A 13104-nucleotide genomic window follows, 5' to 3' on the forward strand; every position below is an offset into this window, starting at 1 on the left:
TCCCTGCACCCTTTCAGTGTCCCTCCACCCAATAAGCTCCCCTCCCCTCCAGACATTCCTCCTGGTCCTGAGCCCTCTCTTTCCTCTCTGAACCTCACCTTCCCTTTCACAGAATCTTTGTTCCCTCTCTAAGCCTCTCTCCTTCCTGGCATATTCACACCAGCCACTGCCTCCACTCAGCCCTCGCTCCTCCAGTGACGCTTTTCTCTTCCTTGCAGGGTACACGCGGCAACTGACCTACAGACAACCCAACAATGCCTTTGCGGCCTTCCTTCATGTGAAGTCCAGCACCTGGTGAGCCTGCCCATCCTTGGCCCTGCATACCCACAGCAGGGCCTGGGTCCTGGCCTGTGGTGATATAGGCTGGCCTCCCCCACACTGCCCTGTGCCTCTGTACCCCTCCTCCATCAAAGTCAAGGTTCCCACTAGCTGAGGCAGTCACTAAGCACTGCCTACAAGCAACATTGGATCCTGAGACCTGACACGGGAAACAAGGCACACCTGAGCAGGCCCGCCCCTCTCTGCTCCTTGTTTGGCTGGGATGGCAGTCTCTGGATCCAGAGCCAGTTGGCTCATGCTCTGTGCCCACCCCCAGGCTGACAGCCTACGTGGTCAAGGTCTTCTCTCTGGCCACCAACCTCATCGCCATCGACTCCCAAGTCATCTGTGGGGCTGTCAAGTGGCTGATCCTGGAGAAGCAGAAGCCTGATGGAGTCTTCCAGGAGGATTCGCCCGTGGGACAACCAGCAATGACTGTAAGAGGCCGGGATTCAGGGCAGGCTGGGGGAGAGGAGTGCCTGAGTGCCCCAGCATGGACAGGAGACAGGCTCCGTCTGCCATTTCCCCAATCCCCAGCGTGGGATGGACAGAGAAATAAAGGAGCCACGATAGTCACTTCTTTGCAAAAACCAGAGACCTCAGAGTCCAGTGCAAAATGAAAGTTCCCTAGGCCCCCATTGCTTTGAAAAACACTTGGGAAGTCCTTAGAATTGTGGTTCTCAAACTCTGGTCTCCAGGCCAACAGCATCAGCATCAGCTGCAAGTTTGTTAGAAATGGACATTCTTGGGCTGGATCCCAGATGCACAAATCAGAAACTTTGGGGGTGGGGCCTAGGAATTGGGGTTTTAATAAGCCCTGACTCCAGGTAATGCTGACGTGTGCTCAAATGAGCGAACCACGGCCTCACAAACTTCCCTCTCCACACTCCATCTGTACTGCCTGGCGCCTTGCTCCCGGGCACAGGGCCTTTGCACATGCTGTTCCCACTGCCTGGCATGTTCCCACTGCCCTCTTTGAGAGTTGAGTCCTACTCACTCTTCAGATTGTGGCTCCACCTGTCATCCCTCAGAGACACCTTTCCAACTTCCCTAACATAGACACACCCCCACTATCCATTCTCACTGCCCAGCACTCATCAGTTAGTAATGATATATCTGTTGATGAGCTGGTTGGCTCATGCCTGCCTCCCATAAGATGGGGAGCTCCATGAGGGCTGGAGCCATCTTACCCACAACACCAGCAACATTTACAGAATGAGTGAGTGAGTGAATGACTTCTAGAGTATGGCCCTCCTGTGAGACACTGTGGAGAGATCCACCCCTGCCCTGCCCTGCCCCACTGATCCTACAGGGGGGTGGTTGGAATGAGGGGCACACAGGTGACCCCATCCTTACTTCCTGCTCCACATTCTAGGGTGGCTTGAATGATGCTGAGGAGAAAGATGTGACCCTCACAGCCTTCATTCTCATCGCGCTGCAGGAGGCTAAAGACATTTGCGAGGGACAGGTCAACGTAAGTGTTTCCGCCCCACCCCACCCCCGTCCTCTCCTCCCTAGGCACAGCCATCGTGGAGGTTCTATAATTGAGGCATCTGCTTAGTCCTGGGGTTTTGAGAGTGGTTTGTTTGACCTTTAGCTTTCCAAGTGGGGAACTCCAGGATCCCAACTTCACCAGCTGCTTCTCCCTCCTCAGGACCCCAGAAAAGAGAGGGAGAAGAGAAAGGCTGTGACCTTTAAGGCCAGAGGAACCTTGTTTCAATCCTTGCAGAATTGAAAGATATTATGATAGAAAAGAGACAGCTCTAGGGCACTGGGTCATACATTTAGATCATTGCCTTTAGGGACATCCCATTACTGAAACTCAGTGTGTAAAATGGGTATAATAATTTTTGTATTTTTTAGGACTCTCTGAGTTCTAGATGTAACACACGTGTAAGCTACATTATATAAAGACACAGGGTGAGGCAAATCAATTAAGAAAAAACAACAACAACAAAGGTAATAAACACTAAAAATTCATCACTTCTTATTTTACTACCTTTTATCATTATCCATGCACTTGAGGTTATTTGTGTCTGTCTTACCTATATGGTGGACATACTTTATAATCTCTTCCCAGTTCTACAGCCAGTGACTCCATGCTGGTAGGCTGAAATCAGCCATGGATGTATTTACACTATAAAAATCAGCAAACTCTACAAAGCATATCTGCCTCTGCACCTCATCTCATGGGTCTCAGTATTCTCCTCTGTGCAGTAGAGATGATGATGAAAATAAACCGACCTCATAGGATTTTGAGATAAAATGAGTGGATATGTGACTGACACATGTGTTAGCTACAGTGATGAAGATGATTAGATAATAGGTGGACCCAGTGGTGTGCTAACCCTGGGTGCTTATTTGGGCCATCTCTTTTCCACTCTGTGTTAAGGTATGTCACATTGGTAGCTTGAAATTGTCCATGGTGGAAGTATTTACACCACAGTTATTGGCAATCGATAAACCAGCTCCCAGAACCCTCACCCCTGCACTGACTAGACAACTGGTTATTAAATACTAGAAGCCTGGTGCATGAAATTCGTGCACGAGGGGGTGGGTGTCACTCAGCCCAGCCTGCAACCTCTCCAATCTGGGGCCCCACAAGGGATGTCCGACTGCCTGTAGGATCGGGCCTAAATGGGCAGTTGGACATCCCTCTCACAATCCAGGTCTGCTGGCTCCCAACAGCTTGCCTGCCTGCCTTCATGATTGCCCCTAACCACTTCTGCCTGCCAGCCTGATCACCCCCTACCCACTAACCTGCCAGCCTGATTGATGCCTGATTGCTCCCCTGCCAGCCTGATTGCCCCTAACTGCCCTCCCCTGCAAGCCTGGTCACCTCTAACTGCCCTCCCCTACAGGCCTGGTCCCCCCCCAGCTGCCCTCCCTTGCAGGCTTGGTCCCTCCCACCTGCCCTCCCCTGCTGGCCATCTTGTGGTGGCCATCTTGTGTCCACATGGGGGCAGCCATCTTTGACCACATGGGGGCAGCCATCTTGTGTGTTGGAGTGATAGTCAATTTGCATATTACTCTTTTATTAGATAGGATTTACTAGCACACCATTGGCATACAGAAGGCACCAGGAACATGATAGGTACTCAGTAACAGAGCAGTGCACAGTGGCTAAACTGTCTGAGGAACGCTTAAAAATAGACAGATCCAAGACAAATATGTACCAAGCCAGAAACATTGTGCCCAGGAAGTGGTGATTATGTGATCCTTGCCAGCTCTCTGGGACAGCAGTGCCCACCTGACCAGAGTACCCAATCTTTTTCTCATAGAGCCTTGGGGGCAGCATCAATAAGGCCGGAGACTTCCTTCAAGCACACTACAGGAACTTGAAGAGACCATATGCTGTGGCCATTGCTGGCTATGCCCTGGCCCAGTTGGGCAAGCTGGAGGGCCCTCTCCTCGACACATTTCTGAAAGCAGCCACAGGTGAGAGGCAGCCTAGCGGGGTAAAGAGAGATACGTGGCTTGGGTTGAGGGTAGCCATCTTAAATGGGGTCGCATGGTTCCAAGCTTATCTGGGATGAGTGGGTCTGGGTGTGAAAAGTCCTCATTGTAAGTGACACAAAAGGTCCATTGCATGATTCAACAAGTATTTTTGAGTACTTGCTATGACACAGGAGCAAGGACATGGGCTCTGACATCAGACAGATTCAAGTTCAAAATCAAATCACCCTCATCTACATTCTCACTGTGTGATCTTCTACAATCCACTTAACCTCTATGGACATTGTGTATAAAACGATACCGACATCACAAGATTGGTGGGAAGATTAAATGAGCAATGCGGGTAGAAGGTCTAGCACATAGTAAGAGATCTGTCACTGATGTTGTTATTGCCTTTAGTATTATTAATAACATTACCATTATTTCAAGGGTTATTAGGATTAGATAAGAGAATGACGTAGGAATTTTAGCACAATAAGTAGCACCTCGTGAGCACTTAGTCACTGATTCAAGTGATGACACCTTATCAGGTTTATGCTCACCTCTGTAACATATCTGAGTGTGTACTGAAGTAGTTTCACACAGAGAAGTTGGTGTCTTGCTGTATAAGAAACAGCGCAGTGTGGGGGTCCCAAGTTGGTGGACAGCCCTCCTCTATACAGTGATGCAGGGATCCAGGCTCTATCTTCTCATGTCTCTGCCACCTCAGGGCCTCGAAATCCCTTCTCTTAAAGCAGAAGGGGAAACAGTCAGGAAGACTGTGCAAGGGAGGTAGACCAGCCATGGAAGGGGCCCCATCAATGGCCCTACACATTTCATTAGCCAGAGCTCAATTATGTGGCCAGACCTACCTGCAAAGGCCTCTGGGAGATGTAGTCCAACTCTGTGCCCAGGAAGAGAAGGGAATGGTTCTTGGAGACAGTCTCTGTCATGAGTACTTTCTTAGGCACTTGGGACATCACAGTGAATATGGCACAGCCCCTGCCATCATGGCCCCACGTTCCAGTTGAGGAAAGAAATGAGTTAATAGATTTCTGTAGAGCGTCATAGTGCTGGGACAGGAGAAGCACAGGATGCTTTAAGAGGCAGAAGGAAGGGTCTCACTCTGTCTTGGGTGCCATTGAAGCCGCATTGTGCGGGTGGATAAGAATAACCAGGGGTAGGTGGAGGAAAAGGTGCTTCAAGACAGGAGAACAGGATATGCAAAGTCTCAGAAATAAGAATAAGCATGGCAAACTTAGGGAATCTGCTCCCATAGGTCAGAGGGGCTGCAGTTCAGAATTCAAATGAAAGAGTGAGGTTGATGAGGGAAGAGAGTAAGGCAGGAACCAGCAGACTGAAAGCCACAAATGTGGGCCAGGATACCTGAGCACCAAGAGGTCTCGTACAAGTCTTCTTTTCTGAGCTTTCTCTGAACTACTTCCAGGCTGGACAGAGAGTGAGCATGGGGGCTGGTGTTCTCTCTTGTAGATAAGAACCGCTGGGAGGAGCCTGGCCAAAGGCTCCACAGTGTGGAGGCCACATCCTATGCCCTGTTGGCTCTGCTGCTGCTCAAAGACTTTGACTCTGTACCTCCTGTCGTGCGCTGGCTCAATGAGCAGAGATACTACGGAGGTGGCTATGGCTCCACCCAGGCAAGTGGTCCCACATCCCCCAGGCAAATGCATCCTTACCTCCTCTGGCCTGACTGGCCTCCCTGATAAGATGCTGAGACCAAGAGAGGCAGTTGATTGGAATGAAGTTGAGAAATCAGGTTTTTGTTACAAATCTGTCTATGGATTCTAGACTAAATTCTGGATGCCTCAAGCTGCATTTTGAGACTCCCTTTCCCTCCGGGTGTCCAGATGATGTTCTCAATGCCCAGGTTCAGGGGTGAGCCTCTCTCTGATGGGTTCTAGATCATGTTTTCAGTTCCACCAGGCCTCCCATCTTATCCTGTTCCTCTGGTGGGTTCTAGACCAATTCTCAATTATTATAGGGAATCATGAAGTCCATCTCTCCCTCTGGCGGGTTTCGACCATGCACTCAGTTCCATGAGACTGCCATTGTTACCTTGTCTTACTGTGGGTTCTAGACCATGTTCTCAGTTTTCTAGAGTATTATCAAAGTCTGCTCTCTTCCAGCTGGGTTCTAGTCCATAGTTTCAGTAACCTCAAGTCTAGCAACCTCAGGCTTCAGTTTGATCCCCTTTCTCTCTGGTGGTATTCTCAGATTTTTTAAAAACATCCTCATCCAATGATGTTTATTGGTTGAGAGAGAGAGGAAGGGAGAGAGAAAAAAACAACACATTGATGTGAGAGAGAAATATCAATGGATTGCTTCCCGTAAGTATCCTGAACTGGGGTGGAATCTGCAACCTTTTGATGCATGAGACAATGATCCAACCAACTGAGCCACCTGACCAGGGCTCAGTGTCACTTTTAGATTCTACATTATATGCTCAGTGTTCCCAGGTTCCAATTTTATTATTTACTAACAAATGGACTCTAGATACATTCTCAGTGTCTCTAAACCCCTTTGTTAGACTATTCTCTGGATGGGTCTAGACGACATTTTCAGTGATGCTAGAACTTCAGTTAATTTTTTTATTTTTTTGGTAGCAGCTGTTGGCATGTTTTAATTGTATTTATTTTTTAATATATTTTTATTGTTGATAGGATTACACATATATCCCCCCACCCCCATTTCCCTTCTCCTCCCAGCCCATACCCACCCCCAAGTGTTCTCTACATTATTGCCAGTGTCCATGGGCTAGGCATATTAGACCTCCAGTCTTACGCCTGCACTTTCTTGTGTATCTAGACATGCTCAGTGTCTCCACACTCTGGTGTAAGCCTCTGTCCCTTGGAGAATTCTAGATTTCCTCAGTGTCTCATGACTCCCAGTCTTAGTGTTGTGCCCTCTGGTCCCTTCTAGGTCACAGTCTTAGTGTCAGCAAGCCCTAGACTGAGCCTTTCTCACTGAGAGAGTTCTAGAACATGTCCTCAGTATATAACAACCCCCATTCTTATCCTCACCCCCTCTGGTGCATTTTAGGCCACAGTCTCAGTGTCCCAGCTCGAAGCTGAAACTTTTCATTCCCCAAGAGGTTCTGACTGCTTTCTTAGTCTCTCAAATGACCTTCTTTTTCTCTCATGGGTTCTAGGCCACTTTCATGGTGTTCCAAGCCTTGGCCCAATACCAGAGGGATGTCCCTGACCATGAGGATCTGAATCTGGATGTGTCCATTAACCTGCCCAGCCGCAGCTCTGCAGTCACACACCGCATCCTCTGGGAATCCGCTAGCCTCCTGAGATCAGAAACGGTACAGATACTTGGCCAAACCCTCCTCGCTCTCATCCTCCATGCCAGTCAGAGTCTGCAGGAGGCAGGAGGGAGGGCTGGTGACCATTGCAGCCGGGGGAAGGCTTGGCTCCAAATACCTTCTCTTCTCTCCCCACTCCCTGCAGACCAAGGAAAATGAGAACTTCACATTAACAGCTAAAGGGAAAGGACAAGGCACCTTGTCGGTAAGGACCAGAGCCCACACCTGCTCACCACCTTCTCTCAGCCCCGCTGCCCCAGAGGGACCATCTCCTTCCCAAGTCAAGTTTGCTGACACCTCATCTCTCCTCCCATCTCTCCAGGTGGTGACATCGTACCACGCCAAGATCAAAGGCAGAACCACTTGCAATAAGTTCAGCCTCAGTGTTACCCTGCGACCAGCCCCTGAAGGTAGAAGGAATAAAGACCCTATCTGTCAACCTTCCCACACTGCCATTCTAGTGTCTTCCCAGCTCCTGAATCAGTACCCAGCCCGCCATCCTTCTATCTTCTGTGTTTCTAGCAAAGAAGCCTCAGGAAGCCACACGCACCATGTACCTCGACATCTGTGCCAGGTAAGAGATGGGTCACTGGGGTTCATCTCGCTCATCCCTCTCTCTAGCAAGACTTCCTGTAAATAACATCCGAGGTACCTACCACTCTCTGGGAATGTGTTGTGTGCGTAGTGCTGTGCTGACCCTCCAGGAGGTAGACAGCACGGCATGGTGGTGTGAGACTAGCTGTGACCACATAAGCTGAGACTATGAAAAGTGATATTGATAATCAACGAGGGAGATTACAAGTGTTACAGGAATTTTACATTATTATTATTTTTAAATTTTTATTTCTTTCAGGGAGGAAGGGAGAGGGGGAGAGAGATATAAACATCAATGATGAGAATAATTGATTGGCTGCCTCCTACTGGGGATAGAGCCCTCAACCAGGGCTTGTGCCCTGACTGGGAATCAAACTTTGACTTCCTGGTTGAGCCACACTGGCCAGGCTTACTTTTTTTTTTTTTTATCACAACATGGAAAACTCTCATATTGCCAGTTATAAAAGTATAGAGTAATGAAAAGTATAGTTGAGACGAGTATTTGTTTAGTACACTGTAATTTAAAACATCAGAACATTGAGATTGAAGTTGGTTTTGATTTTTTGTGAAGCACTTATCCAAAGCCCTGCAGTTTGAACAGTGCCTCCTTTCTTCTCTGTAGCACTTACGATATGGAGTCACATCTGCTCTGTGACGCTGTGAAGTGTCATGTTCCCTTCTAAGTTTAGGGCAACTTCCCACATGTAATCCTCTGAGCTTTCGTTGTCACCAGGTATTTAAGAGTTCCTTCACGGTGAAGTGTTTTGTCAGTGTCACTTCCTCCGGGACATCATTTTTGGCCACAGCCACTTTCTTCATTGATGTTGATGCCCTTGCCTTCACTAAGTGCCTCTGGCCCCATGATGATCTCTCCAAGGGCAGCAGGTCCACATTGCCTCCATCTGCTGTTTCTTCTCTGGCTCCATTTAGGTGCTGCTGAAATTTCACTCCCGGTGTTACCACTCTCATTTCTGTTCTGCACTTTCATCTTTGCTGGTGATTCCCTTTCAATTCTCCATTTTCGTAAAATCTCACATGGTTGTTTTTTTTACCGAGAGAGAAGGAAGTAACACAGCCACACACGTGGCTTGAATGATGGGTGCTCAGTGACCCATCACTGACAGACTTTGAAAGAATGATTGGTCATTGATTGTAATGCTCATCACCTAGTGATAGGTGGACTGAAGAGCTGGCAATTAGATTTGTCATTAATATATTGTGGTACTGGAATTAGACCATGTTGCTGAGGGACTGGTATTACTGAGACAGTGATAATGGAATCAAGCAAAGCGAGACCTGCTGTACTCTTGTCTTCATTTTCTAGAAAAACTGAGGCCAAAAGAGGTGAAGTGACTCATCAAATGTCACATAGAGCTGGGATGTGAACCCATGTAGTTGGGCTTTAGAGGCTGAGCAGTTCATCACCTTAACCATTACACACCTTTCCTTTATTCCCCTTATGGGGGGTGTTTCCTAAGATCTGACATCCTCTGTGCTGCTGTGTGGGAACCAGAATCCTCAGTCACTGATCAGACCCCCTTGTCCCACCTGGGACTCAAACCCTCTCTCTGTGCCCCATCCAGGTACCTGGGAGACCATGATGCCATTATGTCCATCCTGGATATATCCATGATGACTGGCTTTGCTCCCGACACTGCTGACCTCAAGCAGGTGTGAAAATCCTGGGCTCAGGGGCTAGGATTAGGGGGAAGGAGCCTGGGGTCTGGAAGAGGCTGAGGGAAGGAAGGGATTTTCACAAGCTCTTCCCTCCTCCAGCTGAGCAGTGGCACTGACAGGTACATCTCGAAGTTCGAGTTGGACAACAAGGCCTTCTCCAACAAGAACACCCTCATCATCTACCTGAACAAGGTGAGGCTTCCATTGGGACCTTGACACATATGTGGCTGGCATTTTCCTTCTCTATTGGTCTTTGTCTTAGAGTCCTCTGCTTGATCCATTCCTTCTAGAAGAAAAGAGGATTGGTTGTGCATGAGATGGGTTTTTTAAGTGTTTTAATTTTTGTACTTTTAATTTTTTTATATAATTCCAACTTTACAGAGAAACTGTAGAACAGTATAAAAAGTTCCATATACCCTTTACCCAGATTCATTAATTGTTAGCAATTACCTCCAAATATACTAGTACATGTCTATCACATATACATACATGTCTGTTTTTCTTCCTTTCTTTTTTCTTTCTCATTTGTTTTCCCAGCTTTATTGCGATATAATTGGTATATAACACTGTGTAAGTTTGAGGTATACAATCTAATGATTAGATATATGTAGATGGTGCTTGCAGGTGACAGTGGACAGGAGTAACTGTCCTTGTGTATGGGATGAGTAAGTTTAGTTAGCACATATACCACCTCACAGTTATAACGTGTGTGTGTGTGTGTATGTGTGTGTGTGTGTGTGTGGAGAGAACTTTTAAGATTTACTATCTTATGCCCTGGCCAGTTTGGCTCAGTGGAAAGAGTGTCAGCCTGGGACTGAAGGGTCCCAGGTTCAATTCCAGTCAGGGGTACATGCCTAGGTTGCGAGCTCAGTCCCACGTGTGGGGTGTGCAGGAGGCAGCCAATTAGTGATGCTCTCTCATCATTGATGTTTCTATCTCTCTCTTCTTCACCCTTCCTTTCTGAAATCAATAAAAAAAATTTTTTTAAGATTTACTATCTTAGCAGCTTTCAAATACACAGTGCAGTATTGATAACCATGGGATGTTTATAGGGGCAGAGATAGCAATTCATTGGCCAGAATTCAAATTCATGGTCACACCAAATGGAAAGGGAGGCTGAGAAGTATAATCTAGCCATGAGCCTTGGAGAAAAGGAAAACAGATTTGTTGACCTGCTCAATCTTTGCCATTCCTCAACCCCACCCATACTCTCCACGCAGATCCCTCCTTGGTCCCCCATTTCTCCTTATGCTAGACTCTCTCCCATGTCACCCCACTGACTTACCTCCTCCTTTTCCCAGATCTCACACGATCAAGAGGACTGTATTTCCTTCAAAGTTCACCAATACTTTAATGTGGGGCTTATCCAGCCAGGGGCAGTCAAGGTGTACTCCTATTACAACCTGGGTGAGCAGCCAACCTCGGGCCTGAGGGTCCCAAGGTTCTATAAGATGGGGTCCCAGGGTTTGGTGATTGGGAACCTGGGAGTCCCAGGGTCCAGGACCTAGCATCTCCAGGTCTGAGGGACTGGAGTTGGGAACCTGAGCCCCACAGGCATGAACTTGGGTGGAGGCCTTAGCTCTCTGACACCTCCCACCCCCTCTGCCCACAGATGAGACTTGTACCCGGTTCTACCACCCAGAGAAGGAAGATGGACTGCTGAGCAAAATCTGCCACAATGAAATATGCCGCTGTGCTGAGGGTGGGTGCACAGGAGCCAGGAAGTGGCAGGCCAGGCCCACTTGATACCCTTCCCCTACACCCCACCCCTTTCCACAATGTTGATGTAAGCAGCCCCAAAAGCCCACACCCAGGGGACACCAAGAGGGATGGGCCTGGGGCTGACCACACGCATGGGTGGTGGGTCCTGGGTGAGAAGTGGAGCTTATATCATGTCCCCTGCCCACCCACCCCGCAGAGAGCTGCTTCATGCACCATTCAGAGGACCAGGTCACCCCAGAAGACCGGCTGGACAAGGCCTGCGAGCCAGGAGTGGACTATGGTGAGGAGGGGGTGGAGAGACACAAGTACAAGTGTGAATGTGTGTGAGTGATGGTGTGTGTGGCTGTGGTTGTGTGGGTGAGACAATGTGATGGCAGGTGTGGTCATGGTTGTGTGTGTGACTGGCTGTGAGTGGCCACAGGTTCATGTGTTTCGGGCTATGGTTGTGGGTGACTAGTGTGTGTGTTACTAGAGGCCATGATTGCTGGGGAATCATGATTATGACTAGGCTGGGTATGTGCAAGAGTGTGAAAAAATGTGGTTGTGAGTAGATGTGGTTGTGTGTGTCTGTGAGAGTGTGGCTATAAATAGCTATGATTGTGTGAGATGGTGACAGTGGATAGGCATAGCTGTCCCTGTGTATATGATGAATTGTGAGTGGCTATAATTCTGTGCATGGCAGTAGGTGACTATGTGTGAGATGGGGTTGTGAGTGACCATATGTGGCTGTGTGTAGGAGATGGTGCTTTCAGGTGACAGTGGACAGGAGTAACTGTCCTTGTGTATGGGATGAGTTGTGGGCAGCTATAACTGTGCACATGGCTGTGGGTGACTATGTGAGATGGTGGTTATATGACCCTGTGTGGCTGCATGTGGCTGCTTGGGAAGCCATGTGCCCAGGTACCTTGAAGGTAGGCTGCCCTGCTGTCAAGCCTGCCCATGACCCATGCTGGCCCTCCTACACGCCCCCCACCCCTGTCCCCTTTTCCACAGTGTACAAGACCAGCCTGCTCAGAAAGGAGCTGTCGGATGATTTTGACGAGTACATAATGGTCATCAAGCAGATCATCAAATCAGGTCAGCCCTGGGCTGCCTTCTGTCTTGCTGCCTTCCCCTCCCTTCTCCTGCCTCCTCCACCCCAGCTCAGCGTCCTTCTCTCCCCTCCAGGCACCGACGAGGTGCAGCCTGAACAGGAGCGCAGGTTCATCAGCCACGTCAAGTGCAGAGCAGCCCTGAAGATGCAGGAGGGGAAACACTACCTCATGTGGGGCCTCTCCTCGGACCTGTGGGGAGAGAAATCCAAGTGAGTGCCCACTCTGCACATGCGTGTATTTGCCCCACCCCACCTTCCAGGACCCCTTCCTGACCTGCCATGTGTCCCTCCTCCCCAGCATCAAGTACATCATTGGGAAGGACACCTGGGTAGAGCTGTGGCCTGAAGCAGACGAGTGCCAAGACGATGAGAACAAGAAGCTGTGCAGGGACCTGGCCAGCTTCACAGAGAGCATGGTCGTCTTTGGTTGTCCCAACTGAGCCCTCCTAGGGCCCCTCCCCTAATAAAGCTTCAGTTTGTTAACATAAAAACATTGAAAGCTGCAAAGAATTTTTGTGAGTTTATTTGAGCCAAACTGTCCACAATTGCAGGGAAGCAGGATCTCATCGTATTGGGTATTGGGATAATGCTCCAGCAAATGGCCGTTTTTCACCTTGTTGTATACTTTCCAGCCAAAGCAGGAGACATAAGTGGTTTATATGAAATCCATGAGTGATAGATAAGGGAGGTGGGAGAAAGCAAAGCAGGGAAACCTCTGGGATTGGATAAAAAGTAAAATGATAGACAAACACTTCTTTTACTTAAGTCGGTGCAAGATAGTTAACAGTCAACAATTAACTCCATAACAATGAGGGAATTTCTGGTCTCGGCAGAGTGGTGCTTATACTTTCAGGAGGCCGGGGAAAAGGGAAATTATTTTGACATTCCCATAATATATTATCGTAGATGTAAAAAGACAATAGACTCATTTAAGGTAAAA

The 13104-nt window shown here is 48.5% G+C and overlaps 1 protein-coding gene across 1 annotated transcript in view; it reads left to right on the plus strand.

Moving 5' to 3' along the window:
* The window catches only part of LOC114229623 (complement C3-like), a 46323-nt gene extending 33696 nt beyond the window's left edge, over positions 1 to 12627 (plus strand). Inside the window, exons 25-41 of the mRNA XM_054716905.1 lie at positions 219 to 294; positions 596 to 755; positions 1694 to 1792; positions 3600 to 3756; positions 5245 to 5408; positions 6920 to 7078; positions 7224 to 7283; positions 7401 to 7488; positions 7601 to 7652; positions 9256 to 9343; positions 9449 to 9541; positions 10651 to 10756; positions 10962 to 11051; positions 11268 to 11351; positions 12065 to 12148; positions 12239 to 12374; positions 12463 to 12627. Of these exons, the coding sequence (XP_054572880.1) occupies positions 219 to 294; positions 596 to 755; positions 1694 to 1792; positions 3600 to 3756; positions 5245 to 5408; positions 6920 to 7078; positions 7224 to 7283; positions 7401 to 7488; positions 7601 to 7652; positions 9256 to 9343; positions 9449 to 9541; positions 10651 to 10756; positions 10962 to 11051; positions 11268 to 11351; positions 12065 to 12148; positions 12239 to 12374; positions 12463 to 12604 (1838 nt within the window). The 3' untranslated portion in view covers positions 12605 to 12627. The remainder of the gene's footprint in view (positions 1 to 218; positions 295 to 595; positions 756 to 1693; positions 1793 to 3599; positions 3757 to 5244; positions 5409 to 6919; positions 7079 to 7223; positions 7284 to 7400; positions 7489 to 7600; positions 7653 to 9255; positions 9344 to 9448; positions 9542 to 10650; positions 10757 to 10961; positions 11052 to 11267; positions 11352 to 12064; positions 12149 to 12238; positions 12375 to 12462) is intronic.
* Positions 12628 to 13104: the final 477 nt, after the last annotated feature.

Source organism: Eptesicus fuscus, chromosome 6, assembly GCF_027574615.1.
Source record: "Eptesicus fuscus isolate TK198812 chromosome 6, DD_ASM_mEF_20220401, whole genome shotgun sequence".
NCBI classification, from domain to species: Eukaryota; Metazoa; Chordata; class Mammalia; order Chiroptera; family Vespertilionidae; genus Eptesicus; species Eptesicus fuscus.